Source organism: Crinia signifera, chromosome 8, assembly GCF_055691185.1.
Source record: "Crinia signifera chromosome 8, ASM5569118v1, whole genome shotgun sequence".
In the NCBI taxonomy this organism is placed as follows: Eukaryota; Metazoa; Chordata; class Amphibia; order Anura; family Myobatrachidae; genus Crinia; species Crinia signifera.
In genome coordinates this window covers 72,274,572-72,301,616 of record NC_139224.1, presented here as the reverse complement: position 1 = coordinate 72,301,616, position 27,045 = coordinate 72,274,572, and the positions used below count along the sequence as shown (strand labels likewise).

Sequence of the window (27,045 nt, the reverse complement as noted above, 5' to 3'; positions counted from 1 at the left end):
TATTACTCAGTACAACGCCTGAACATATGAACATGCACAATAAACATTAACTTAAACACGAACAATGTCATGAAAAGGAAACAGTACAAATACTTGCTGAGCGTAAAGGGAGGGAGGGCTGTGCCATCAGAATGGACTCAGAGAAAGGGATCCGAACGATAAGTTCTTACAAAAAAATCCCTTTTTCTCTTTCATCCATCTTGGTGGCATAACTAACCATGGGACATTCAAGAGCTGGTCCTTTGGAAGGGTATGCTCAGGTTCCCAGTGCGTAAAACTGCTAACCCAAAAGATGCTTCCTCAGATGCAATCTGTATAAATTTTGTAATGTGTGAACAGAGGACCAGGTAGCAGCCTTGCACAGCTGCTTCGCTGAAGCCCATGACACACACGAGGGCAAGAGGCAAAAGATCTCAAATGACACAACCTTCAGATGAAAGACAGCAGAACAGATCTATCATCCTGGCTGAAGCAATAGGCAGAAGAAACCTAAGTTTCCAAGTGATAAACTTTAAGCTTAGTGAATGCAATGGCTCGAACGGAGCCGGCTGCAACACAGAAAGAACAAGGACAAGTCCCACTGAGCCACCAGTGGACGGTAAGGTGGCTGGATACACACCACACCCTGCAAAAAAGTCTGTACCTCTGGTAAAAGAGCCACATGTTTAAAAAAAAAAAAACGACAAGGCCGAAATCTGAACTTTCAATGATTTGAGACTCAATATCGTCATCAGGCCAGCCTGAAGAAACTCTAGTACCATAGACAGTTTAAAATGGGAGGTGTGAACATTCTGGTGTTCACACCACTGAAAATATTTCTTAAAAACCATATGATAGTTGTTGGAAGAAACTTCCAAGCCCGTAACATTGTCTGGATCACAGCTTCTGAAAACTCCTCCTTCCTTAACAAGGAGGCCTTAAAAGCCATGCCATCAAGTCAAGCGAGCAAGATACTGATGCAGAAACGGACCCGGTCATAACAAGTCTGGTTGTAGAGAGAGACGCCAGCTCGGTGCAGCAACATGAAAATATCCCAGTACCAAGCCCTCCGGGGCCAATTCGGAGCAACAAGGATAACCAGAGACTTCTGTGCCTTTATCCTTCAGCACTCTTGCTATCATGGAGAATGGAGAAAATACATAGACCAGCTAGAATACCCAGGGAACCGTCATCGCATCCATCACGCAATCCCTGGGACAGAACCAAGGAACCTGACAATTCCGCCGGGAAGCCATCTGATCCTCCTCCGGCAACCCCCAACACTCCACAAGGGCCTGAAAAACAAGGGGTGTAAGGACCACTCCCCTTCCAGTAAAACTGCTCAGGAAAACCAGCTCTTCATTTCAGATCCCTGGAATGAAGACTACAGACAGAGCCGGCACATGGGCTTCTGCACACCTTAGGATCAGGGACACTGAGCATAGCCACCCAGCTGCAAGTTCTTCTCCCCCCCCCGATGGCTAACATACACCACGGCCGTGGCATTGTTGGTTTGAATCCAAACCGGCAATTCTGTTAAAAAAAATTCCGCCTTCTGAAGGGCTCCCAGAATCGCACAAAGTTCCAGTACATTTATGGGAAGAACAGACTCCTCTGGCAATCAGAGACCCTGAAGTTGGAGATGCATGGTTACTGCACTCCAACCCATGAGACTGGTGTCAGTCATTACTACCACCCAAGACCAGGTCAACACAGACCTGCCCATCAAGAAGTTGTCCAAATCCAACCACCACTGGAGGGAGTAAGGAGTCTACCAAGACAACACTCCTGCTTCATGGACTTAGACCCAGACCAACTCCTTAGAATGTTAGATTGAAAAAAAGGAGTGGAACCGAGCATACCGCAAGGTCTCGAAGGTAGAAACCATTTTCCCAATAGTCTGAGACATGTCCAAACTGATGGCCCAGGAGACCACAGAATGAGACAAACTAATTGTTGAAGAGCTCTGGACTTGTCCTCCGGGAGAAACACCCGATGTAAATGGGTATCTAAAATGACTTCCAGGAACTGTAACCTCTGCGATGGAAGTAACTGGGACTTCCTGAAGTTAAGGATCCAGCCATTATCCTGTAAAAATTGAACCGTAACCTGCAGATGTTTCTAAAGTAACTGTTCGGACTCAGACTGTATAAGGAGGTAATCCAAATAGAGAATAATGACAAATACCCTCAAGATGTACCAAGGCCACCATCATCTTTGCCAAGTCTATTTTGACTATGGTGGCTGTAGAATGTATTTGGCCTAGGGCCAAATAGCAAGATAGTCAAAATCGTAAATTCACTTAGCCAAAATCGCATAGTTAAAATCGGCCATTAGCCTGATTCATACTGTGTCTTTACAGTTATATAAACGGGAAACGGTTCAGGAAGGAAAATATTGGTTCACTAAAAAATAAAGCAGGGTATCCTGGTAATAGAAGGAAAAGCGGAAGTATTCATGGTACTTGTGTAGTTTCACGGCGCCACCGTGCGCACACTCTGTCTCTGAAACTTGGCAGCCTGCCAGAGGCTCTGTTTACCTGTGCGCGTGCTGCTCTAGCTCTGTCTGACTGTGCGCGTGCCGCTCTAGCTGTAAGCTACGTATTGTCAGCTTACATTATCAGCGTAGCGCCGGGCAGCAGCAGCATTTCGCTGCCCAGGCGCTGACAGGTCACTGTGGTACTTGTAGTTCCACAGTGAAATAGGCAGACCTGCGCACCGCTGACAACGGGAGCATGTAAAAGTGGACACCCCTGACACACCCCGGCACACCGCTATCAAAGGGGGGAGTCCCCCATGCATACGCTAAATTTAGACACAAAAGCGGCTGAAACCCAGACTAACTGCAAGCCGCTAAGAAGGGGGAGTCAGGATTCAGACGATAAAGCGTCTGAAACCCGACTACCTGCTAGCCGATACGAAGGGGTCAAGTCCCCCATGCAGACGCTAAAACTTAGATGCTTTAGCGTCTGAAAACCGGACTACCTGCTAGCCGCTAAGAAGCCGAGGTTTCTGGACTTAGACGCTAATGCCTCTGAATTTAGTTGGGTCTAGAGGTACATCTAAATTTAGACGCTAAAGCATCTAAATTTAGTTGGGTCTAGGGGTACACTATTGAAACCTGTCCACAGTGGCACTAGTCGACGCAACAGCTGTCGACCTTGTAAATTCCACTATCCACGCCAACCCGAAACGTGGCGAGCCCCTCGAGGGGCTCCGGTACGCGTCCTACGACCTTTTCATACCCCCACGATCCACATCGGCGTGGAGTTGATTTTATAAAGTGTGGTGAAGCCCGCGAGGGGACGCGTATACCTGTGAAGGTATACGTGTCCCCTCGCCACGCTTCGGGCTCGGTGGCTCGCTGCGCTCGCCACACTTTATAAAATCAACTCCACGCCGACGTGGATAGTGGGGGTATGAAAAGGTCGTAGGACGCATACCGCCACCGCTCGCCATGCTTCCGGTTGGAGTGGCTAGTGGAATATACCAGGTCGACAGCTGTTGCGTCGACTAGTGCCATTGTGGACAGGTTTAAGAGTGTTTTGCACAGTGCATATGGATTCAGACGCTAAAGCGTCTAAATTGTAGCGTCTGCATTTCGGACACCCCCTTTGATAGCGGTGTGCTGAGTTTAGACGGAATTAGACGCTACGCTGATAACGTAGCGCTGCGCTGAGAACAGCTAGAGCGGCACGCGCAAACGCTGCTCTGGTAACGTAGCTCTGAGAACAGCTAGAGCGGCACGCGTCCCAGAGTCTGGCAGGCTGCCAAGTTTCAAACAGAATCTGTGTGTGGCGGCGACACCGTGAAACTACACAAGTACCGTATTTATTTAATTTTTTGCTTCGGCATTTACAAGGGAAGAAACTTCAGAATATCTCCCACAGATTACATGCTCGGCTCTTGATTGCTCCCAAACTGTATGTTTGAGTGAGGAAATAGTCAAAAATAGATTACAGAACCTAAATAGTAACAAATGTCCTGGCCCGGACGAAATACACCCTAGGATACTAAAAGAATCGAGTTCTGTCATAGCATTACCATTATATCTGATATTCAAGGAATCAATAAACTCGAGGACGGTACCAAGGGACTGCCGCATAGCTAACGTAGTACCAATATGGAAGAAAGGGAGCACAACTAACCCTGAAAATAAACTGGTCAGCCTTACATCCATTGTGGGGAAAACATTACATGGAATAATAAGAGAAAGTATCCATAATTTCTTAGAATAGGAGAAAGTGATAAGGCTCAGCATGGTTTCGTCCAAAAGAGATCATGTCAGACTAATTTAATTAGCTTCTATGAGAAAGTCAGTAGGGGGCTGGAAATCTGTTGATGTAATACTGCTTGATTTGGTTGAAGCTTTTGACACAGTGCCTCATAAAAGGTTATTAATGAAACTAGGTAATTTATGGTTCAGAGATAAAATGTGTCATTGGATTGAAAAACTGGTAAATAGCATACATTCCAGCTGGGGTAAGGTCCAAAGTGGAGTCCCTCAAGGTTCCATATTGGGACCCACCTTGTTTAATATATTTATTAATGATATGGAAGTGACATAGTGAGTAAAATTGCAATAGTTGCGGGCAACATAAAATGGAGTAAGGAAATGAACTCAGTAAAGGATGTGGAAACACTACAAAGTGAAAATATATAACACTGAAAAAATGGGCGGAAAGGAGGACAATGCAGTTTAATGTTGAAAAATGTAAAGTAGTTCATTATGTGAACAAAAATGAACAAGCTACTTATAGGCTAAATGGAGTTATTATAGGGAATTCTGCTGTAGAGAAGGACTCAGGGGGTCATCATAGTTGAAAAATATTCATTTATCCATCAAATTACCCCAAGTCTTGAAATTCTGCACTTTAATTCTTTCCAAGAGTGAGCAATTCAATCATTTTTATTTTCTATTTTTATACTGTATGTAATATTGCACTTATTTGTTTTTTAAATGTAAAAATTATTATCTTTCAATATAATGGTGTTATTCATTGTAGTAAAAGGCGCTGCTCTCTTTTGCATTTCTTTTTCCTATGGTATAATTGTTAGGGACTGACAACCCCTTAATAGAGCAGCCGCCTTTTTCCTTGAAAACCAGCTCATACTCTCAGGCGCCCTTGTCTCGGTCTCCAGTTGGACAAGACCTTGTGCTTTTTTGTTCTATACTTAGGACGTGCGGGCATGTACGGAGGTTCTAAAATAAATTCCATACTAAATTAAGAAGAGGATTCTTCACCATTGGAGCAGTAAAATTCTGGAACTCATTGCCGGTGGGGATGATTACAGCAACTACTGTTAATGAATTTACATCAAAACTGAATGCTTTTTTGGCTACTAAGGGAATCCTATAGATATGACGTATTCAAGTCAGTAGTTAGAAGTTAGATAGGTTGAACTCGATGGACTAACGTATCTTTTCAGCTTTAATTACTATGCTACTAAGTTAATATGATACCTTAAGTTTTTGTAGTACCTTTGTCGGATTATTATTCCTCAGCGCTAATATCAGTGACCCAGCAGACTTCTCTGCTCTGTATCGTTATTGACCTGAGCTGTTGACATTCCATCAATACATGTGTGTCTCTCTTGTAACCTGACCCCTGCCATACACAGACAGTCCAACTGAAAATAATGTTGCCCACCTTCTTCAAAGGTGATTGTTCCTGGTAATATACAGTAAAAGCAGCAGAGACAGCATGCTTGTTGTTTGAAATGGACAAGTGGCAGAAGAACCACACTTGTTGCTGGCAATGGACAAATGCCAGAGGCATCATGCCATGCTTGTTGCTGGCATGGTCAAGCACCAGAAGCAGCGTGCTTGTTGCTGACAATGGAAAAACACCAGAAGTAGCGTGCATGTTGCTGGCAATAGACAAGCGGTAGACACATAAATGGTACTGCGTGAGGCGGACAGCAATACTGGGGAAATCAAAAAAATGACACCTGTCAGTAATGCATATGTCAGTGGTTCATAAACGGTGTTCTGTGGCACCCATGGATGCCTTGGATTGATGGTCCCGGACCAATTAAATGTAATAATGGTCCAAGTAACAGATAATACCAGTTCTGGGGGCTGCCTGAATTAAAAAAAAAAGAAACTTAAGGCCTAGTAGTGCTATGAAAAAAAATTCAGACACTCTAGGGTGCTGTGATTTGAAAAAGTTTGGGAACCACTGGCATACATTAGGTGCCTATATAAGAATGAAACCCAGACTGTGCAGGTCTGTGATTTAATGTCAATACTGGCTAAGTTACATATTTTAATTGCCTTCTGTAATTAATTATTTACACAAAAAAAGAAAATGTAACCAGAAAAAAAGAAGCAAAGTACTGGTACTTACAACATAAATGCAGAGGTTTTTTACAGTTTTAAACATATTTATATGTCACACTTACATCTGCTCCACTGTCAGGTGCTTGAGCGGATGCCTGAATAAAAGATTTCATAGTTGAGGGTTTCCCATTCTGAGTTCCTGTGTGTGTCATTATGTTTATAGATTGTGTTGGAATTTGAGCGGTTCCACCACTCACAGTCAGGACAGGCTGTGAAGTAACAATGCCAGGTGCAGGTAGCTGTAAAACTGCAGAAGGGGCTAGCAGAACTTGTTGACCTAGACGTGAGAGATACAAAAAATTAGTAAATTTCCCCCCCAAAAAATCGTGTTCAAGTTTTCTATGAAAACAGTCAATTTTGTTGCGTCAATAATAATGCTCGGAAACAAGAACACCACGTAAAGCAACAGCAAGGAATGCTTGGACTTGTAGTTTCACAACAGCTGGAGAGCCACAGGTTGCCTATGACTGACATAACTGAACTGAAGGGTGACAGTAACTTACGATGGGTCAGGTGATTTTATCCCAAATTGTATGATTAGCATCCAATTTGATGCGTGGTCCTGTGTGCATCATACCGAAGTCGGATGGGCAGAACATATGTTGAGTTAGAATCCGACTCATCAGGGGTACATCACAGATGCTTTTAAGCACCTGCAATGTATTACATACGGTTTCACTTGAATCCCCCCACCAGCTCCGTGGGAGTCCTTTTACATGCAATAAATTGTGATTTATTGTATGGAAAATATGTCACATCAAGTGCCAAATCTTATAAAATTATATATATATATATATATATATATATATATATATATATATATATATATATATATATATATATATTTTTTTTTTTTTTTTTTTTTTTAATATACATATATATACTTCCACATTTTTTAAAACAGTAGATTCAAATAATTACTTAGAATATACAAGTTGTCATCACAAGAAGTGGAAGGACAACCTTCCTTACTCTCAACTGCTGCGTCTGAGACGAAATTGCAGCAGTCTAGAGTTGTTCGATAAACAGGTTGACACTTATTGCGGTCGGTTCAGAGAAAAAGGGTATCTTGAACCATTGATTCAGACATCCATCGATAAATGCAGACAATTAGAGAGGAAAGATTTGCTGATATACAAGTCAAAAAATTCAGCTAAGTCGCAATTATTTTGGCCATTTGTTACCAAATATAACAACAGAAGTAATATTAGACACATCATTACAAAGCATTGGTCAATAATCAAGATGGATACATATCTACATGATGTAGTAGGCTCACGTCCCAAATTAATATTCAGCAAAGCAAACACGCTAAAAATGCGACTTGCATCAAGTCTACTACAAGTAGACCCTGTACCAGCTAAATTGTATCAGATGCCCTCCATAGAAGGTTTTTATAAGTGCGGAAAATGTAAGATGTGCCCACACGGAATGAAAAATGTGAAAACAATTGAAGGAAGAAATAAGAAGGGTTTTTTTTCTTATAGGGGCAATGAATTGTCCTATGTTGTCTACTTACTCGTTTGCCCTTGTGGGAAACGGTATGTAGGCCAAACAAAAAGAATGCTCAAAGTTTGCATTTTGGAGCAATATTAAAAATGGCATAACATCTCATAGTGTACCCCGGCACTATAAAACCTGCCAAGCAGGTAGTCCAGAGGGCTTGCGGTTCATGGGATTGGAGCATGTGTTTCTGGATATAAGAGCTGGGAACAGAGATGCTTTACTCCTAAAAAGAGAATCATATTGGATTTACACTCTGGATACATTGTATCCCATAGGTTTGAACGAAGGTATGGAGATCACACCTTTTCTAAAATAAATTGTCATAACCTGGGAGTTAATAATAATCTTTTCCTGCTAGCAGTAATTTACTACGGGCGGTATTCAATGAGGCTGATTCGCCAGGTTTTTATGGCAATTTTGTGCTGTAAGGCGAATTTTTTACTAAAACGGTGAATCACCCTATTCAATGACCAGATGGCGAATACATTTCAAGGTTTTTTCGCCATGATTCACCGAGTAGCAATCGCTATCTTTTTATGGTGAAGTGGAATGTGAACTTTTAAAATAAAGTGTTTTGTTTTTTACATTTGGTGTCAAAAAATCAGGAATTTTATTCTGAGGAGGGGCATGCTATTTTTATTCATGTGCTGTAAGCACATAAATATATATTTAATTAAAAAATATATATATATTTAATTAAAAAAAATATATATATATTTTTTTTACACAGACCAGCCAGCAGGGGGCCGGAGCCGAGCCACTCATTAGATATTCATATATTCACTTCACCCAATCATTACATATGCATGATCGGGTGTAGTGAATATATCTCAGGCTCCCTGCGGCATCGCCGCAGGAGTTAAAATTCGCCGGTCAGGGGCAGCGAGCCCCTGACTCGTTGAATACTGGAGCCGGCGAGGCTCCGGAACGCAGCGAGCAGTGGAGAATGTGCAGCGAATCCTAAACAGGATTCGCTGCACATCGTCAAAATGCTCATTGAATACTGCCCTTTGTGTTATACTTGTGTATAATGTTTTGTACATTTTTTATTACACATTTTTTTATTATGCTGATGTATTTCGGTCATTATCATTGATGTGATTTTTCATGATTTTTTAAGGTTTTCATGTTTAAGTAAACAATTGTTTTTTATAAGCATATAGTTTATTTATATGTATATGAAGTCTTTATACAATTTTGGTTTGTATATATTGCAAATACGGGCTATTTGTCCAAGAGAGAAAAATAATTCTCTTCTATTTTATATATGTGGTTTTAGGTCAGAAGATCTGACAAGAGTACCAAGGGGTAATTAGTGTATAAATTTGCAGCATGTGCACAGACACTATGTAAGAGGAGTTAGCCCTATGCTAGGACAGCCCTCTGATGAGGTCCGGTGTGACAAAACGCATAGGGGCGTGGCCTAGCGTCTCTGTGATTGTGTGCCTTTGGAGCTGTGAGAAGAGTGTAACCTCTCCAACTATTTCTGGGTACTGAGTACTCGTTTCATGCTGTACATACTAGCGGCAGGTAACAGCCACAGCTTGCGGTACGTGACCCTATCTGTTTGTTCTGCTTTTCATCTAATAAAATAACTTTAAAAAAAAGTGGTAATACGCTATTGGAGCGTCCACGTCTTTTACTTCTAGATATATTGACCCGCTGGATTCGGGAAAACAAGTGGAGCAGCCAGCTTAATATAAGAAGCGGAGTGTATACCCTTAAGAACTTCCACCACAGGTGCAAGGATTTAAGGACACCTGATCTCTGTTGTATTCCGGGAATATATCCCTTAGGACTGGTATTATCCACCTTTATATATACACATTTTTTGCCTTTGCGCATTGTAATTTTTTATGTATATGTATGTATAGATAGATAGGTAGATAGATAGATATAGACATAAGAAGCTGCACTCAGAGTCTTGTTAGATGTGTGGCGCGTATACCTGTGAAGTAATCCGCGTCCGCTCGCCACACTTTATAAAATCAACTCCACGCACACGTGGATAGTGGGGGTATGAAAAGGTCGGACGCGTACGCTCGCCAGGCTTCGGGTGGCGTGTATAGTGGAATTGACAAGGTCGACAGCTTTTACGTCGACTAGTGTCATTGTGAACAGTTTTAAGAGTGTTTTGCACAGTGCACCCCTATAGCCAACTATATTTAGACGCTTTAGCGTCTAAATTTAGATGCGCCCTTCTTAGCGGTTTCCAGGGAGTCTGGATTTAGGCGCTTTAGCGTCCAAATTTTAGCGTGTGCCGGGGTGCAGGGAGTCTGGATTTAGTCGCTAAAGTGTCTACATTTTAGCGTGTGCCGGGGTGTCTAGTTCACATGCCCCCGTTGTCAGCGGTGTGCAGGACTGTCTATTTCACTGTGGAACTACAAGTACCACAATGACCTGTCAGCGCTGGGCAGTGCGCGCTGCTGCTGCCAGCGCTACGCTGATAACCTAGATTACATATGTAAAGCAGGCACGCGCTGCACTGAGAACATCTAGAGCGGCACGCGCACAGTTAAACACAGTCAGGCATGCTGCCAGGTTTCAACACAGACTGTGCGCGCGGTGGCGCCGTGAAACTACACAAGTACCAAAGCATCAAATTCGTAGTGCATAATACGCCCTGAATAATGTATAATAATATATGCTTTAACCTCCACTATACCATTCTAATCCCTTTCTCTGAGTCCATCCTGGTGACACAGCTTGACATTGGGATGTAGGAGGGTCCACAGGAGCCAAGGCACCTATGCTGACTTCTTTGAGAGCAGGCTCCTCCCTTCTGCATCCCATGATGCTTCAGTTCAACTTCTAAAGCACACTAGGATACATAACTCAGTACAACGCTTAAACATTTTATTATGCACAATGCACATAACCAATAACATGACAACGCATGAACGGTATACTTACTGAGCGTAAGAGAGGGATCACTGTGTCACCAGGATGGAACATTCACGTTCCATCCTGGGACGTTCACGAGCCGGTTCTTTGGAAGGGTACGCTCAGGCTTACAGGGGTAGATTTATTATATGGCGATCAGAGGAATCTGCGCTATCCCCATGCGTTATAGCAGGGGATAGCGCTTCCCCTGATCTATCACACCAGCCGAGCGTTTACTCTAACGCCGGCGGTGTGGGGCAGGAGGCATAGCGCAGGGGCGATATTTTGAACTGCGCCCCTGCCTCCTGCCAGATTTATGAACGGAAGCATCGCTGACCGTTCCGCCGCCTGCAGCTGTCGACTTCGCCAGCTGCAGGCGGCGATGCCCTATACCTAACAGCAGGGACAGCTCTGTCCCTGCTGCTGGCGCTGAGCTGCGCTGGGATCTCGCGAGACTAGCGAGATCCCGCGCATGAGCAGTGAGCCGGCCGGGGAGAAAGGAGACGGCGCATCAGTATTAACTGATGCGCTGTCTCCAGGAGGGACATCGCCGGAGGGGGGAGTTAGCGCTCCCCCACTCCGGCGCCAAGATCTTAATAGATCTTGTCGGTGTCCCCTCCTGCTTCGCCTCGCTAATGAGGCAAAGCAGGAACTGTTATAGCGGCGGGATAGGCGCCGCTATAATAAATCTACCCCACAGTTCTCATCACTGCCTTACCCAATTAAGCATCCTCCGACGTGAACTCATGAACCTATATACTTTTTTGGTAAAGGCAAGAAAAACCATATGACAACGGAGCAGCCCTGCATAACTGCCCCACTGTGGTCCCATGATGCACAGCCCAAGAAAAAGGTAATTTTGCAAGTGGAATAGACCTTAAACTTAAGGAAAACGGTCTGCCCACCATAGTGTAAGGCAAAGGTAAACACTGACTGTAACCGTCTAGGAAAAGTCTGCTTGGAAACAGACCACGCTCTCTTATGTACGTAATATATAACTAGCAAAACAGTCCTTTTTTGCAAACATCCTTTACACTGTCCACATTAATGCGCAAAGCGCGAAATATGTCCCATTTTTATATATTTCTTTTTCTACCTCCGCAAGAGGAGCAAACACTGGAAACCTAACACCTGGTGTAAATGGAAAATTTATACTACCTAAGTAGAAAACTTAGATATGGTTCTGAGAACAGTCTTATCAGTATGAAAAAAAATAGAAATGAAGACTTGCAAGGCCCCTAATTCTGAAACTCTGTAATTTTCCTCGAAAAAATATTACGATAAGCCGACCTTAAAGGCTCCCACTGTGCTTTTAGAAAAACCGACCATACCAGAACATGTCCCAAGGCGCCCCCGGCTGCCTATATGGGGTCTGGAGTTCTTATAACTCCCTGTAAAAAGGTCTGTACTTCTGGCCAGGAGCCACTCCATTTTGAAAGCATATGGATAATGCAGGTAGCTGTACCTCTAAGGACTGCAGACTAAACTCTGCTGCAACCCATACTGGAGAAAAACTCCAAAGGTCAAGCGACCTAGAACCTGGAAATGTGTACTTTCTGACGTACACACCACCTGACAGAAATCATTCAAACACAAAACTGCCAATACGGCTTGCGAGCCCAAAGTATGAGTTACATAGTAGGTAAGGCTGAAAAAAGACTTGCGTCCATCTTGGTCAACCTAGTATAGATTATCCATTGCTGATTTGGTAGGTTCTGAAGTTTTACAGACAGATTATGGGTGACATTCTATGCTCTGCGATTTCCGTTTTTTTGCGGTAATTAGACCACAAAATGGCGATATCGCATTTTCCCATTAAATCGTTAATTTAATGGGATGCGCTAAGGGACTGAAATCGCATATTATGTGCGTTAAGGTATGCTGAGTAAAAATGCGAGATTAATTCGCATTTTTATCGCATCCAGATGTTTTCGTATAGAAAAGTATACAAGTCGCTTATTTAATGCAATGCGCATTTGCACATCGCATTTTCGCACTTATTTCAGACCAGGGTCTGTTTGGCGAATTAGGCAGAACCCTGCACAGATCGCAATGTTCTGTGCAGGGTTCTGCTGTAAAAAATAAAAGAAAGGGTTAAAATAAAAAAATAAACGAGCGCGGGGTCCCCCGCCCGACTATAACCAGCCCCGGGCTCACTGAGCTGGTGCTGGTGACATAAAATCAGGGTCCCCGACAAATAGGGGTCCCCTTGATTTCATGAAACCAGCACCAGGCTCAAGGTCCGGTGCTGGTTCCCAAAATACGGGGGACAAAGTGACTAGGGGTCCCCCGTATTTTAAGAACCAGCACCGGACACAACCAGCCAGCAGGGTAATGCCACAGCCGGGGGAAACTTATTATATAAGCTCCCGCGGCCAAAGCATTAACCCCCTGGCTGGTCAGCATGGGCAGGGGTCCTGGGGAAGTGGGGACCCCCCCAATGAAGGACTGGTTTCCTCCTCGGCGTCTCTGCACAGAATGATTTCTTGGCCAATCAGGAGCCGAGAAAGTCGGCTCCTGATTGGCCAGAAATCATTCTAACTAGAGACGCCGAGGAGGAAACATCTCTGCTCTAGATGCGCTGAGATGTTACTTCCTCGGCGTCTGTATTCAGAATGATTTCTGGCCAATCAGGAGCCGACTTTCTCGGCTCCTGATTGGCCAAGAAATCATTCTGTGCAGAGACGCCGAGGAGGAAACATCTCTGCGCCTGTCAAAGTCCTGCGAGCCGGGTACCAGATGGGAGCAGCGCTGTCACCGGAGAGGATTCCGAGGTCGTCGCCGGGGACCAGGTGAGTTGGATTTGCTTCCTTAGGTACCCCTGGGGACTACCTCGGATCCCGGACCCCGGATTCTGCAGCCCAGGAACCCCAGGACCAGCCCCGGAACCAGGACCAAGGCCCCGGAACCGGACTCTTCTGCCCTGGAGCCCCGGAGGACAGACCCAGGATCCAGGGACCGACCTACGGGCTCAAGGTAGGTAAGTATCAGTGTGTGTGTGTGTTTTGTATGTATTAAACTTTTATTTTACAGTGTGTCAGTGTGATTTTGTTAACTATTTTTTGTACTGCTGAACTACAAGTGCCAGCGGGCCCTTTAATGCCCCGCATGCTGGGACTTGTGGTTCTCCAAGTCCCAGCATGCGGGGTAGGCTTGCTGGGACTCATAGTTCACCAGTATAAAACAATAGTTTTACTTCTTTTTTTACACAAGCCATCAGCCAGATGCCCACCGCCCAGGGGCATCGGGTACAGCCCCGGACTATCAGCATGGGCTGGTAAGTCCTGGAGGGGGGGGACCCCTTCATTGGGGGGGTCCCCACTTCCCCAGGACCCCTGCCCATGCTGACCAGCCAGGGGGTTAATGCTTTGGCCGCGGGAGCTTATATAATAAGTTTCCCCCGGCTGTGGCATTACCCTGCTGGCTGGTTGTGTCCGGTGCTGGTTCTTAAAATACGGGGGACCCCTAGTCACTTTGTCCCCCGTATTTTGGGAAACAGCGCCGGACCTTGAGCCTGGTGCTGGTTTCATGAAATCAAGGGGACCCCTATTTGTCGGGGACCCTGATTTTATGTCACCAGCACCGGCTCAGTGAGCCCGGGGCTGGGTATACTCGGGCGGGGGACCCCGCGCTCGTTTTTTTTTTTTAACTTTGCGATGTCCTGCAAATGTGCGATTTTCAGACATAAAAATCGCACAATTTCAGGACTAAATAAAGCGCACCACATCGCCGCAAATCGCCCCTCTTCGCACTTTTCAGCCTCCAATGCGCATCACATTAAATAATCAAATTTGGGCTGAAAAGGCGATTTGCGGCGATGTGGTGCGCGAATAAAACATGCGATTTAGCGCAAACCATAGAATGTCACCCTATATTTCTTATTTGTACCCATGGATGTTTTTATCCAGTAAATGTTTGTCCAACTTTGCCTTGAACGCATTTATTGAGCCAGCCGACACCACCTCTCCGGGAAGAGAGTTCCAAAGTTTGACTGTTCTGACCATAAAGAAATTCTTTCTACTAGCTGAACGAAATCTTTTTTCTACTAACCTGTACTCATGCCCTCGCATCCTAGATTCCTTTCTAGTAGAAAAGAGGGTGTGTGACAGTTCCTTATATTGGCCCCTGATATACTTGTACATGTTGAGCAAGTCCCCCCTTAAACGTCTCTTTTCCAATGTTAATCGTCCCAAATTGCCTAATCTCTCCTCGTAGCTTAAATTCTCCATTCCCCTAATAAGCTTTGTTGCTCGTCTTTGGATTTTTTCTAATTCTATGATGTCCTTTTTATAGTGTGGGGCCCAGAATTGCACTCCGTATTCAAGGTGAGGTCTTACCAATGCTTTATGCAGTGGCATAATCACCCTTGAGTCCCTAGTTTCCATTCCCCTTTTAATACATGCTAAAATTTTGTTGGCCTTTTTTGTTGCTACATTATAATGGGCACTACATCCCAGTTTGCTGTCTATTTGGACTCCTAGATCCTTTTCAAGTATGGAATTACCCAGTTCCGCTCACCTAAGGTTATAACTAGCACACTGGTTGCATCTCCCAAGGTGCATAACCTTACATTTATCTACATTGAACCTCATCTTCCACTGTTTTGCCTATTCATCTAGAATTGTAAGATCATTTTGAAGCATGGTGACATCTTCTGATGATTTGATGACTTTGCTAAGTTTTGTATCATCCGCAAAGATGGATACATTGCTGAGTAACCCCATCCCAATATCGTAAATAAAATGGGCCCTAAAACTGAGCCCTGGGGCACTCCACTTAGTACCGGTATCGTATCTGATACGGCACGGTTCACAACCACTCTTTGTTCTCTATTACACAGCCAATTCCCTACCCATCTGCAGATATTTTCACCTAATCCTAGGTTCTCCATTTTATTAATCAACCTCTTGTGTGGGACAGTATCAAATGCTTTAGCGAAATCTAGGAAAATCACATCTAGGATAACAGCAGCTGAGAAACCCTTCTTCCCTAAAAAGAGAGGTCTTAAGAGCCAAGTCGTCATTTTTGACGAGCTAGGACCAGGAGTAGAAAAGATCCTTGACTGAATAAGTCTGGGCGAAGAAGAAGACGACCTCAGTATAAAATACCCTGATCTCTAAGGCCAGTCCAGAGCAAAACAGTATGACTTGCACCTCCTGTGTCCTCACTCCACTTAAGAATCTGAGTAATAATAGAAAAAACGGGGGGAATGCCTAGGCCAGAGTGAAACACCCTGGAACTATCATGGCAACCACTGTCTCCTCAGTTGGATTCGTGATTCGAGAGTAGAACCTGTAGACCTGACAATTTTGTTAGTATGCAATCCAGTCTGGGAGACACACAAAGAGACACTAGTTACTGAAAGCTTTCTGTGTAACATTCACTCTCCTCTCCTCAACTGCCCTGTTGAGGACATCCGCTTCCACATTCTGGATCCACAGAATGAACACCCCTGATAAATCTGGCATGTTCACCTCTTTTCCCTGAAAAATTTGCGAGATTATCCACATAGTCATCCTGCCGCGAGTACTGCCTTCATGACTTAAATAAGCCAAAGCCGTGTCTTTTGTCTGAATGTATTTGATCGATCTGGATTCTTTTCTCTGGACCACAGATCCTGAAGACTGAGGTGCAGAATCATCGCCTTCCCAATCTCTGAGACTGGCATTGGTCATGAGCGGAGAAACCGCCCCGTTTTCAGAGACTTTAGATCTGTCCCTCAGATCAACGAGCTCCTTGTCTCCTGAAACAGCAACAGAGTTCCCTGTAACGGTTTTCTGGTTCCCTGACCAACAGGTCAGAATGTTCCACGTAAAGGGCTTGAGAGAAAAACTCACCTTCAGGCGAGTTTCCAAGGACGATACCATATATCTTAACAGTTTTAAACCCTGCCAAATTTTTAGATTCGGCAAATGGAGAATCGACCGCACCAACCAGTGAATTTTTTATTGTCTTGGACACCGTAAGGAACACACAATGAATATGTGTGTCCAAGATCACACCAAAAAACAGAAATTTCTGAGAGGGTGTTAAATGAGACTCTGCACCCGGCAGCCAGGAGGGGAGAGAGATGAAGAATCAACATCCACCCCTTATCTCTGAGAAACTGTACCACCATTGTCAGATGATCCTGCAACTATTTCTGCATATTTGCCCCTGACCCAGAGGTCGTCCAATAAAGGAATAATCACAATTTCATTAGCCTGTAAGCTGCTGTCATGACAGCCATCACTTTTGTGAAAATGCTCGTAGCTGTGGCTAACCCCAAAGGTAGAGCCCCACACTGCAGAAGTTTCTCCTATTGCGAAACTCAGAAAAAAATTGATGACCACTGTCTACAGGCCCAAGTAAATAAGCGTCCTGGACGTCCACTGACGCTAGAAACCCTCGAGGCTCTGTGCTTACAAGCACCAACCTCAGAGATTGCATCCTGAAGAGAGTCATCCACAGAAGTGAGTTTAAAGACTTCATGCTTAGAATGGGTCTGACGGAACCGTCCGGACTGGGGACTAAAGAAAGAACGGAATAAAATCCTTTTTTTCTTCCCCCTTGATCCCCCGGCATCATCATCCCCTCTCGAAAAGCGACATTGCCGGCCCCTAGAGGGTTTTTCACAAGCGAGCTTCTTACAGCAGAGGAGTTGGGAGACATCTCTTTGGAAAGGTACGCCTGAGATAGATTCCATAACTCTGAGAAACTGCAGGAGGTGACCTCTCCTCCCCTGATTCCAAAACAGGGAGTCTCCACCCCATTCTGCTGAGGAATTAACCTCCATTGTCCAGGTCCCAAAACGTGATCTGGGAGCCTTTCCTATATTGGAAGGCATTTTTCCTTTACCTGTGTGTCGTCTATTGGACGCACCCCTAAACACTGAATGCTTAGACGTGGCGGAAAGGCAAGAGCTCTTTCCCCCTGTGGCCTGTATAAAGGTGGACTAGAGTTCCACTGCAAACAGAATTGCTCCCTGAAAGGCCAAAACCTCCAGAGACTTTTTGGCTTCACTGTCAGCATTCCAAGCATGAAGCAGAGAGCTGGCAGCCCTTACGCCATATTGGCGCTTCTTTCGCAGCTATACAAAAGTACTCCGCAGCTCACTTTAACAGTTCAGTGAACACAAAAGCTACTATGTGAGACTGAAGTTGAGTACACCAGGCATTAGCCCACTGTATCATAGCTTTAGAAAATCCATGCAGATGTCTTGATAGGGTGTAAGGTAAAAAACCTACCCCTTTTCCCAGCCGTACAACAGCCTCCAATCTTTTTTCTCTATGGTGTCCTTAAAAAACAGCACCCCTTTGTACAGATGAGGCAGTGAATAAACAACCGGGCCACAGGCTCCTCTACCTGAGGGGACTTATCTCCCAAGTTTTGTGCTTCTGTAGCACTATGGTATATGATTGCACCTTTTGGACATGAGAAACTTGATTTCAGGCATCTTTTATGCTTTCCAAAGTGATGCTACCATGCCCTTATGTGAGGGCAAAGGTAACTGTATATTCCTGCGCAGTCTCTAAATTACGCTGCGCTGGCACTTATTTTTCTCCTCTAAGAGATTCAAAGCCCGCTTGGCTGCTAGAATCAAATACTCAATATCAGAGAAAGGATCACTTCCCTTAAGGTGTCCCCAGGACAGGAAAGGTGTAAATAAGGGGTGCCTGTGGTAATTTACCTCAGGAGCCTTGCATACTGCTCCTTGAATGCAGCCATTTTATGGACACACTGAGTAGTGTTCCGCATACCCTGCAATAAGCAGGAACTCCATGAAATGGAGTTTTAATAGAGGTCACCGAAGGATTGGGAAGAAAAAAGGCCAAAGAGATTTTTCTAAGTTATCTCTCTGCCTATTCCAAGCCTGTTTGTGTACAGGGTTGCCATTAGCTAATACTTGGTGACCAGTGCTCAGGCCCTAACATACATATGATGCGGTATATGGGTACTGTGTGCATACTGTGACAGACAAATCTGTGAGCCAATGGTGGAAATAAAAGCTGTATTTATTCATAAAGGTGCAAAAAACGACTGCACAGGTGTGATCTGTGTGGCAGCAGCTGTTGATAGCTGAGGCAGGGCTAGTGGACGCAGCGGGCTGATGGCACAGTCACCTGTTGGGGAATGCACAGTCTGGGTGAGACAGGGGGTGGTGGTGGGTGAGGGTGGATGGGGGGTAAGGGAAGAACAGTCTGGTAGTTCTGGGTTGGGCGGTGCCCAGTTAGTCCCGGACTGAGGTGAGGGGGTGCTAACACTGGATGCCCACGATGGGGGAGGACAGTCTTGGGTCAAGGAAGGTGACAGGGTACTCCCCCATCGTGGGCATCCAGTGTTACCACCCCCTTACCTCAGTCCGGGACTAACTACGGTGACTATGCCATCAGCCTGTTGTGTCCACTAGCCCTGCCTCGGCTATCAACAGCTGCTGCCACACACATAACACCTGTGCAGTAGTTTTTTGCACCTTTATCAATAAATACAGCTTTTATTTCCACCATTGGCTCACAGATTTGTCTGTCACAGTACGCACACAGTACCCATTTACTGCATCATATGTATGTTAGGGCCTGAGCGCTGGTCACCAAGTATTAGCTACAGTTCTCTGAGTTGGGACCCACTCGACACAGCAGCCGGCAAATTTAGGTTTGAGCGCTACCATCAACTAATACCAGTGTACAGAGTTGCCATGGCAATCTTTATTTCCTCAGGACAGCTGTCTACCTAGGTAAGGGTGCTCAGACCTCTGGGTTAGAGGCCCACTATGCACAGACTCACATGAGGGGCACAAATCCCCCTGATCCATCTGTACAAATGTTAATTTACACTACATAATCAGCAGAAAATTAACATGGCAGGCATCTTTTCCCTATGAGCAGCAGTATAACACTTTTTTGTCATAAAAAAGACAGTGCACAATATTAGGCATTGTTAAGAATAAAGTACAGTGTACGTATCTGACTGTTCTGCTGCAATAGATCCTCAGCGATCACCAGGGAAGACGGTGCCAAGGAGAGAATTTCACTCAGTTCTGCAGTGTAATTCATACTTCAGCTTCTCAGTGTGGAGAGAAATTGGCGCCAAACAGAGTGTAGGAAGAGACCCAGTCTCTGCCTCAGCGAGGAGGGAAACCTGTTGGCCCCCTTTCTTCATCAGCCGCTCCTACTAAGTGTCTCGCCTCACCTCCAGCGACTCCCCCAGACATGGAACACTCGGAGTTGTCCAGCAGTGCTGGACTCCTGTAATAGACGTCACCTCCCTAGTGGGATTTCAGTCTATAAGCCCTTTCAAGATGGCGGTCGACATCACGGGGGGTCCATCCCCCATGATCCCCTTCTATGCAAGGAGCCGGTTCAGGACGCCCCCGGGGCCCAGGACAACCTCTCTGCAATGGAGGTTGAAGCGCCGTGAAGGTAGCGCAGCTGTGTCTAGACTCAGCTGTGTGTCTCTTCACAGAGTGCTGATGTTTATGTCAGCCTCTGCTGCGCTCTCAGTGTGTGAACTTCTAGTAGAAGTAACACACTGGAAAGCCTGTACTAACTAGTGAATTAATAAAATAAAAAACACCTAGCTACTCTCACAAAATGGCTGCAGACAGCAGCCAGTTCAGCAAAGCACCCACTCCTGTGGGCACCTTACGCTCAGTAAGTATACCGTTCATGCGTTGTCATGTTATTGGTTATGTGCATTGTGCATAATAAAATGTTTAGGCGTTGTACTGAGTTATGTATCCTAGTGTGCTTTAGAAGTTGAACTGAAGCATCATGGGATGCAGAAGGGAGGAGCCTGCTCTCAAAGAAGTCAGCAAAGGTGCCTTGGCTCCTGCGGACCCTTCTACATCGCAATGTCAAGCTGTGTCACCAGGATGGATGAAAGAGAAATATATATATCTCTACCTCAAGTTGGTCCGGCACTTCCACGCACAATGTAGCCCGCAAAATGCCAGCGGCGTTTACACAACAGAAAAAGAACAGCAGCACTCCAGCGATCAGCCCTATATATATCTATCTATCTATATATAGATATATCTATCTATATATAGATATATCTATCTATATATAGATATATGCAGTATTAGAAAGCCAGCAACATCCAGTAGTTTTTGAAAAAGTATCAAAAAAAGTAATTTAATGGCATATAAAGTGCAAGTGTGACAGACATAGCAAAAATAGTCAAAACATCGTTACAAGGATGAGATGGTATACTTAGCAAAAGAGTTCAATCAGAAAAAAGAAACCATCGCAGCATCCCTGAATGCGGTCATACCGACAGCTGTTTCGGTGCATATGTGATGCACCTTCCTCACGGGCATAGACCACTGACCCCCAGGGTGCTCTATATATACCTGCATACACACACAATCACATGAAGCAGCCTCACCTGTCCACGCCGTTTTCCCGCCGCTGACGTCACCTGAGCCGCGTCCGTTGTCTGGCGTTGTCACAGTAACTGAAAATCCTGAGCCGGCGCTTGTACGTATGGGGCGGAAGTGCGTCACTGACATCGTGGTCATGGCAACGCCGGACAACATCCGGCTTGTGCCGTGAATCACATAGAGATACACGCTGATTGGCCACCAATATATTCAGCACGGGGATTTATTGTTTAGCTGGTTGCCTAGGCAATCGGACTTGCGGACCAGGCGGGTTTATCGGCATGGAATGGGCAATGCAGGGAGTCTTTAGTATACAGCCAGATATCCTTAAAAGAAAAATATAAACATAAATGAGAAAATACTAACAGGATAAAGGCTGTTGGGGAATCATGTGAAAGAATACGTTATATGCATAATAAAATAGAGCTACCTGAAAGAAAGTCACAAAAATATGTGGTAAAAAGATGTGTGAACAAAAAGAGGGGAAAAGGAAGGAGGAAGAATATCATAAAAGGAAAAAATACCGATACACAAAAAAATGTAACAATAATAAAAGGACAGATAGAGAAGAAAATGAGCGTACTCTCACGTGGCCTGTCTTTTGTAAGAACATTTAGGCAGAACCCCTTTTCTTTTGAGACCGAACTGTACCGTTTTCACCGTACCCTTAAACTTAAAGATTTTTTCGCTAGACAAAATACCATTGATCGTCCTGTAAGCAAATTCAAACCTAAAAGTACGTTTGAACCCATTTGTAACAATGCTGCCATAGAGACGTTTATACGTCTAGTGAAAAGGGACACATTGCCTTTTATTGAGAGTCAGAAAATTTCTTATTCTAACTTGAGTAAAGAAGAAAATTTAGCTGTCGACAAGTTGAAAAACAATGATACCCTGGTAATACGTCCATCTGATAAAGGTGGAGGAATAGTGTTACTGAATAAAAGTGACTATGTTTCTGAAGTTATGAGACAACTCAGAGATACTTCCTGCTATAAACTGCTCACCTATGATCCCACTTATATATATAAAAAGGAAGTGGATGCTGTTATTTCACTTGGTCTGCAGAATCGCTGGTTGGACGAGCCCACATCGGAATTCCTTACTCAGTCCCATCCGAGGACCCCGATGTTTTATGTATTACCTAAAATACATAAGACCCTTGTTAGGCCTCCGGGGAGACCCATAATTTCCTCTTGTGGCTCTCTCCTCCAGCCGCTATCGCAATACATTGATTTCTGGCTACAACCTGTAGTTCAGAACATGGATTACTTTTTGAAGGATACTTCAGACTTCATTTTGAAGTTGGAGTCACTTGGCACGCTACCCACGTCTAGTCTGTTGGTTACCCTAGACATTACGAGTCTATATACAAACATAGAACATGAGGATGGGATGGACTCGGTCAGGATGCTGGTTGCCTCCAGCCCTTTTTATTCAGGACCACCAGTTGATTTTTTGTTACTGCTCATGGATATTGTTTTGAAAAAGAATTATTTTTTGTTCCAGAATTCGTTTTATTTACAGTTAAGAGGGACTGCCATGGGTTCCAACATGGCACCCTCTTATGCAAATTTGTTTATGAATATGTACGAAAAACAACACATTTTGTCCAATTTTTCTTTTTCAAAATATATACATTTTTATGTTCGTTATATTGACGACATCTTTATTGTTTGGACTGGGGGACCCCAGCTCCTGACCGAGTTCATTGACATCCTCAATAGTTTGGACACCACGATTAAATTTACCCTGGCATTTAGTGAGGTCACTATAAGTTATCTGGATGTCAACATTAACTGTATGGACGGGGTCATTTCTACGAGTATCTTTAGGAAGAACACAGACAAGAACTCTCTGCTAGCGGCCGACTCATTTCACCCTTTACCTCTCAAAAGAGGTCTACCCCTGTCGCAATTATTAAGGGTAGTGCGAATCACTTCTGATCCCACAGCCCTTCCGGATGCCTTAGAAGAAATGGGCGAGCGATTTATTTCAAGAGGATATGCGTCACCTGAAATTAAGGAAGCTGTGGCCCATTGCTTACAACTTTCACGTAAACAAACATTTGAGACCAAACATAAGGATCCTATGACAGAGAGACTTGTTTTTTCTTCCACTTATTCCATTGCATCTGCACACATCCGTAAGGTTGTTTTGAAACATTGGCATATAGTGCAGTCAGACGAAGTGGTGGGACCTTTATGCAAAACACCTCCTTTGTTTTGTTTCAAAAGGAGCAATAACTTGAGAGATATATTGGCAAGCTCTGATATTGGACCAATTAAAAACCAACATTGGTTAAAAGCTAAAGATGGTGTAACCAAATGCCATAACTGTGTTAACTGCCAGTATCTCTGCACAGGAAGCGGATTCACCAATCCGGTGGATGGTGTCACATATACCATACGTCATCACTTAAATTGTGACAGTCGTTATGTCATCTACATTATTTTATGCTCCTGTAACAAAGTTTACGTCGGTAAGACGATACGACTCCTAAAGGAACGTATTTCAGGACATCGTTCTTCAATAAAAAAAGCCTATTCTACGATTGATTGTAATACGCCACCAGTGGCCAAACATTTTGCCACAGTCAAACATACCATGCGAGACTTTCATTTTATGCCCATTGACCACATCCCTCCTCTGAGAAGGGGAGGTGACCGCAATAAGTTACTTTTACAACGTGAATGCCAGTGGATTGATCGTCTCAAGAGCACTACCCCTTTAGGCCTTAATGAATATCAGTCGCTACACTGTTTTATTTGAATGCCTATAGGGTACTCGTGGTGTCCTACACTTTAAATATATCTTAAATATTGTTGAATATTGTTGGTGCTACTGTACTCCCCTCTCCTTTTTACTGTATTCTTCAAGCCCCTCCTGTTCTTCTCTATCTGTCCTTTTATTATTGTTACATTTTTTTGTGTATCGGTATTTTTTCCTTTTATGATATTCTTCCTCCTTCCTTTTCCCCTCTTTTTGTTCACACATCTTTTTACCACATATTTTTGTGACTTTCTTTCAGGTAGCTCTATTTTATTATGCATATAACGTATTCTTTCACATGATTCCCCAACAGCCTTTATCCTGTTAGTATTTTCTCATTTATGTTTATATTTTTCTTTTAAGGATATCTGGCTGTATACTAAAGACTCCCTGCATTGCCCATTCCATGCCGATAAACCCGCCTGGTCCGCAAGTCCGATTGCCTAGGCAACCAGCTAAACAATAAATCCCCGTGCTGAATATATTGGTGGCCAATCAGCGTGTATCTCTATGTGATTCACGGCACAAGCCGGATGTTGTCCGGCGTTGCCATGACCACGATGTCAGTGACGCACTTCCGCCCCATACGTACAAGCGCCGGCTCAGGATTTTCAGTTACTGTGACAACGCCAGACAACGGACGCGGCTCAGGTGACGTCAGCGGCGGGAAAACGGCGTGGACAGGTGAGGCTGCTTCATGTGATTGTGTGTGTATGCAGGTATATATAGAGCACCCTGGGGGTCAGTGGTCTATGCCCGTGAGGAAGGTGCATCACATATGCACCGAAACAGCTGTCGGTATGACCGCATTCAGGGATGCTGCGATGGTTTCTTTTTTCTGATTGAACTCTTTTGCTAAGTATACCATCTCATCCTTGTAACGATGTTTTGACTATTTTTGCTATGTCTGTCACACTTGCACTTTATATGCCATTAAATTACTTTTTTTGATACTTTTTCAAAAACTACTGGATGTTGCTGGCTTTCTAATACTGCATGTATTATTACATTTATGAGCCTGGCACTCCGAAAATTGCACCATTTGGGTGTGCATGCTGGTCCCAGGATCCACTATATATAGATATATCTATATATAGATAGATAGATATATATATATATAGGGCTGATCGCTGGAGTGCTGCTGTTCTTTTTCTGTTGTGTAAACGCCGCTGGCATTTTGCGGGCACTACATTATATATATAGATATATCTCTGTCAACAAGCTTCACTTAATAAGCTTTCACTCTCAAAAGATAACTATTAATAAGTATCCAACAATACAGTACACACGGTCAATTAGGCTTGCTATTCGATCGCGATGCGATCAAATCGCATTGGGATCAAATCGCACGGCAAGCCACACGACATGCATGCGATTTGGACAATATAGTGCAGATCTGCACTATATAGTCATTGCTTCCCTGTCTTTCCGGGTTTCGATTTGTGCTGCCACGGGAGCGCGCATCAAGATCGAAAGGTAAAAAACCTGTGCGATCTGCATGCAATTTTGTCTATTTCATGCTGATTGTACCCATGTGAACACACCATTATGTTGCTTTACAGACATAAAAAATAATACACATAATACAGGAGTTAAGTAAAACAGCAATAGATAAGTCACACAGACATAAGTAAAAAAAAAAAAAAAAACTTGTGCAGTTTTCAGTCCCCGCTGCTATTTCCGACAGGGGATATAGCGACGGCCACCTATTCAATGCTGCCGTTTCCAACAGCATTGAAGGCAGAAATTGACAAAAAAGGCGTGGACTGTCAAATTCACATCTAGATCTCGACAATCCTTGGCCGTTTCGCTAAAACGTCCCCCTCTTGACAGTGGACCGGCGGAACATTGAATTACACCTGTCAACATACTCTCGAGCAAGGCAAAAACGGAACAGGACTGTTGAAATGTTCCAAAAGTCAGAATCCAGGACTGAATACCCTCAAAGCGCCTATTAAGTGCTGGACAGGTATTGATATTTGGGTAAAGGCATTCACAGGTTATATGCTGTATTCCTCTCACAAGTTACCAGGTGAGGCAGCCGTCTTGGGTGCTTTATAAAGGATTACCTTGGTGGAATAGGTGACACAAAATGGTGTGATTGTACTGTCCTAACGCTCAGAGTAGGGTCCCAAGAAAAACAATCAATTTTGCACATACCATAATTTAGTACAGTATAAGCAAGCAATACTTACATTTTATCCACTAATAGTTAGTAAAGTGACTTGCTGCCATCTAGTGAAAAAACCTGGTAGTTCAGTACTAATAAGATTATCATCTATATACAGTATAGGTCTAGTGTTCATGAGTCTACGAAACACTACCATCTGCTGGAAGAGAGTTAAAATACATATCTTTCTTACACATGCACAAACGCAGAAGGTAGCAGACTAGCTTTCAAAGCTTTTGCTTCGAGCAGGCTTACTAGTTTATTAATAAAAGGCTGTACAAGGGTTTATGTAACAGTACACAAATGTACTGACGTCTACCCCTTTAACAAAAAAAATAAAAAAATGTACCTGCTAATTTGCCATTCATTATGTTTTTAAAATTCCCGGGTCTTCGATGACCCTGGTTGACCCTTTCACAGGAAAAAATACATGTTTTGAACATCAAATTAAAGGGTAGAAATTCTTGACCCAGTTATTTGCTTTTCTGTGTAAAAGGAAAGGTCAGACTGGGACTGGCAAACAAGGAACTCAAATGCTATGTAAAAGGCTGGATTTAGGGACAATTCTGTGTGAAAATGGTAAGACACTTACGTGGATATGCATTAGGGCTGCCTTAATGTGATTGTATATAGACATGTATATCAATTTATTGTGGTTTTAAGTATTTTTTTTCTTATAAACATATGAGCAGAAATATAGTTAACATAATTATTAGAGAAGACAAAAGGAAAGGTTTCCTGCTAAGGTTACAATTTATAGGGGACATGGATGGACATAATGGGGAAAGAGATAAGAGATTATTCGGTTTGCATTAAAAAAAAAAAAAAGATATTATTCTGTAATCCAGTTAGCCCTTATGGTGCCCTTTATTAGATTTTTTTCGGGATCTTCTCAAGTTCCCAAGAAAAAAAAAACCCTGATAAGTGACCGGTTTTCACTATCACATTAAGGCAGGCATAAGACATATCCACATAATTGTCCAGGCATGTATCCTGGATCTTCTGGGGATGTATCCAATTAACAGCTTTACCA

At 43.8% G+C, this 27,045-nt stretch overlaps 1 protein-coding gene across 2 annotated transcripts in view; it reads right to left on the bottom strand.

Annotated features, from left to right (window-relative positions):
- ATF6 (activating transcription factor 6) overlaps positions 1-27,045 on the bottom strand; it is a 243,267-nt gene that overhangs the window by 162,176 nt on the left and 54,046 nt on the right. For both annotated transcript variants that reach the window (XM_083156669.1, XM_083156670.1), the window contains exon 7: positions 6,384-6,598. In XM_083156669.1, coding sequence (XP_083012795.1) covers positions 6,384-6,598 — 215 coding nt within the window. The remainder of the gene's footprint in view (positions 1-6,383; positions 6,599-27,045) is intronic.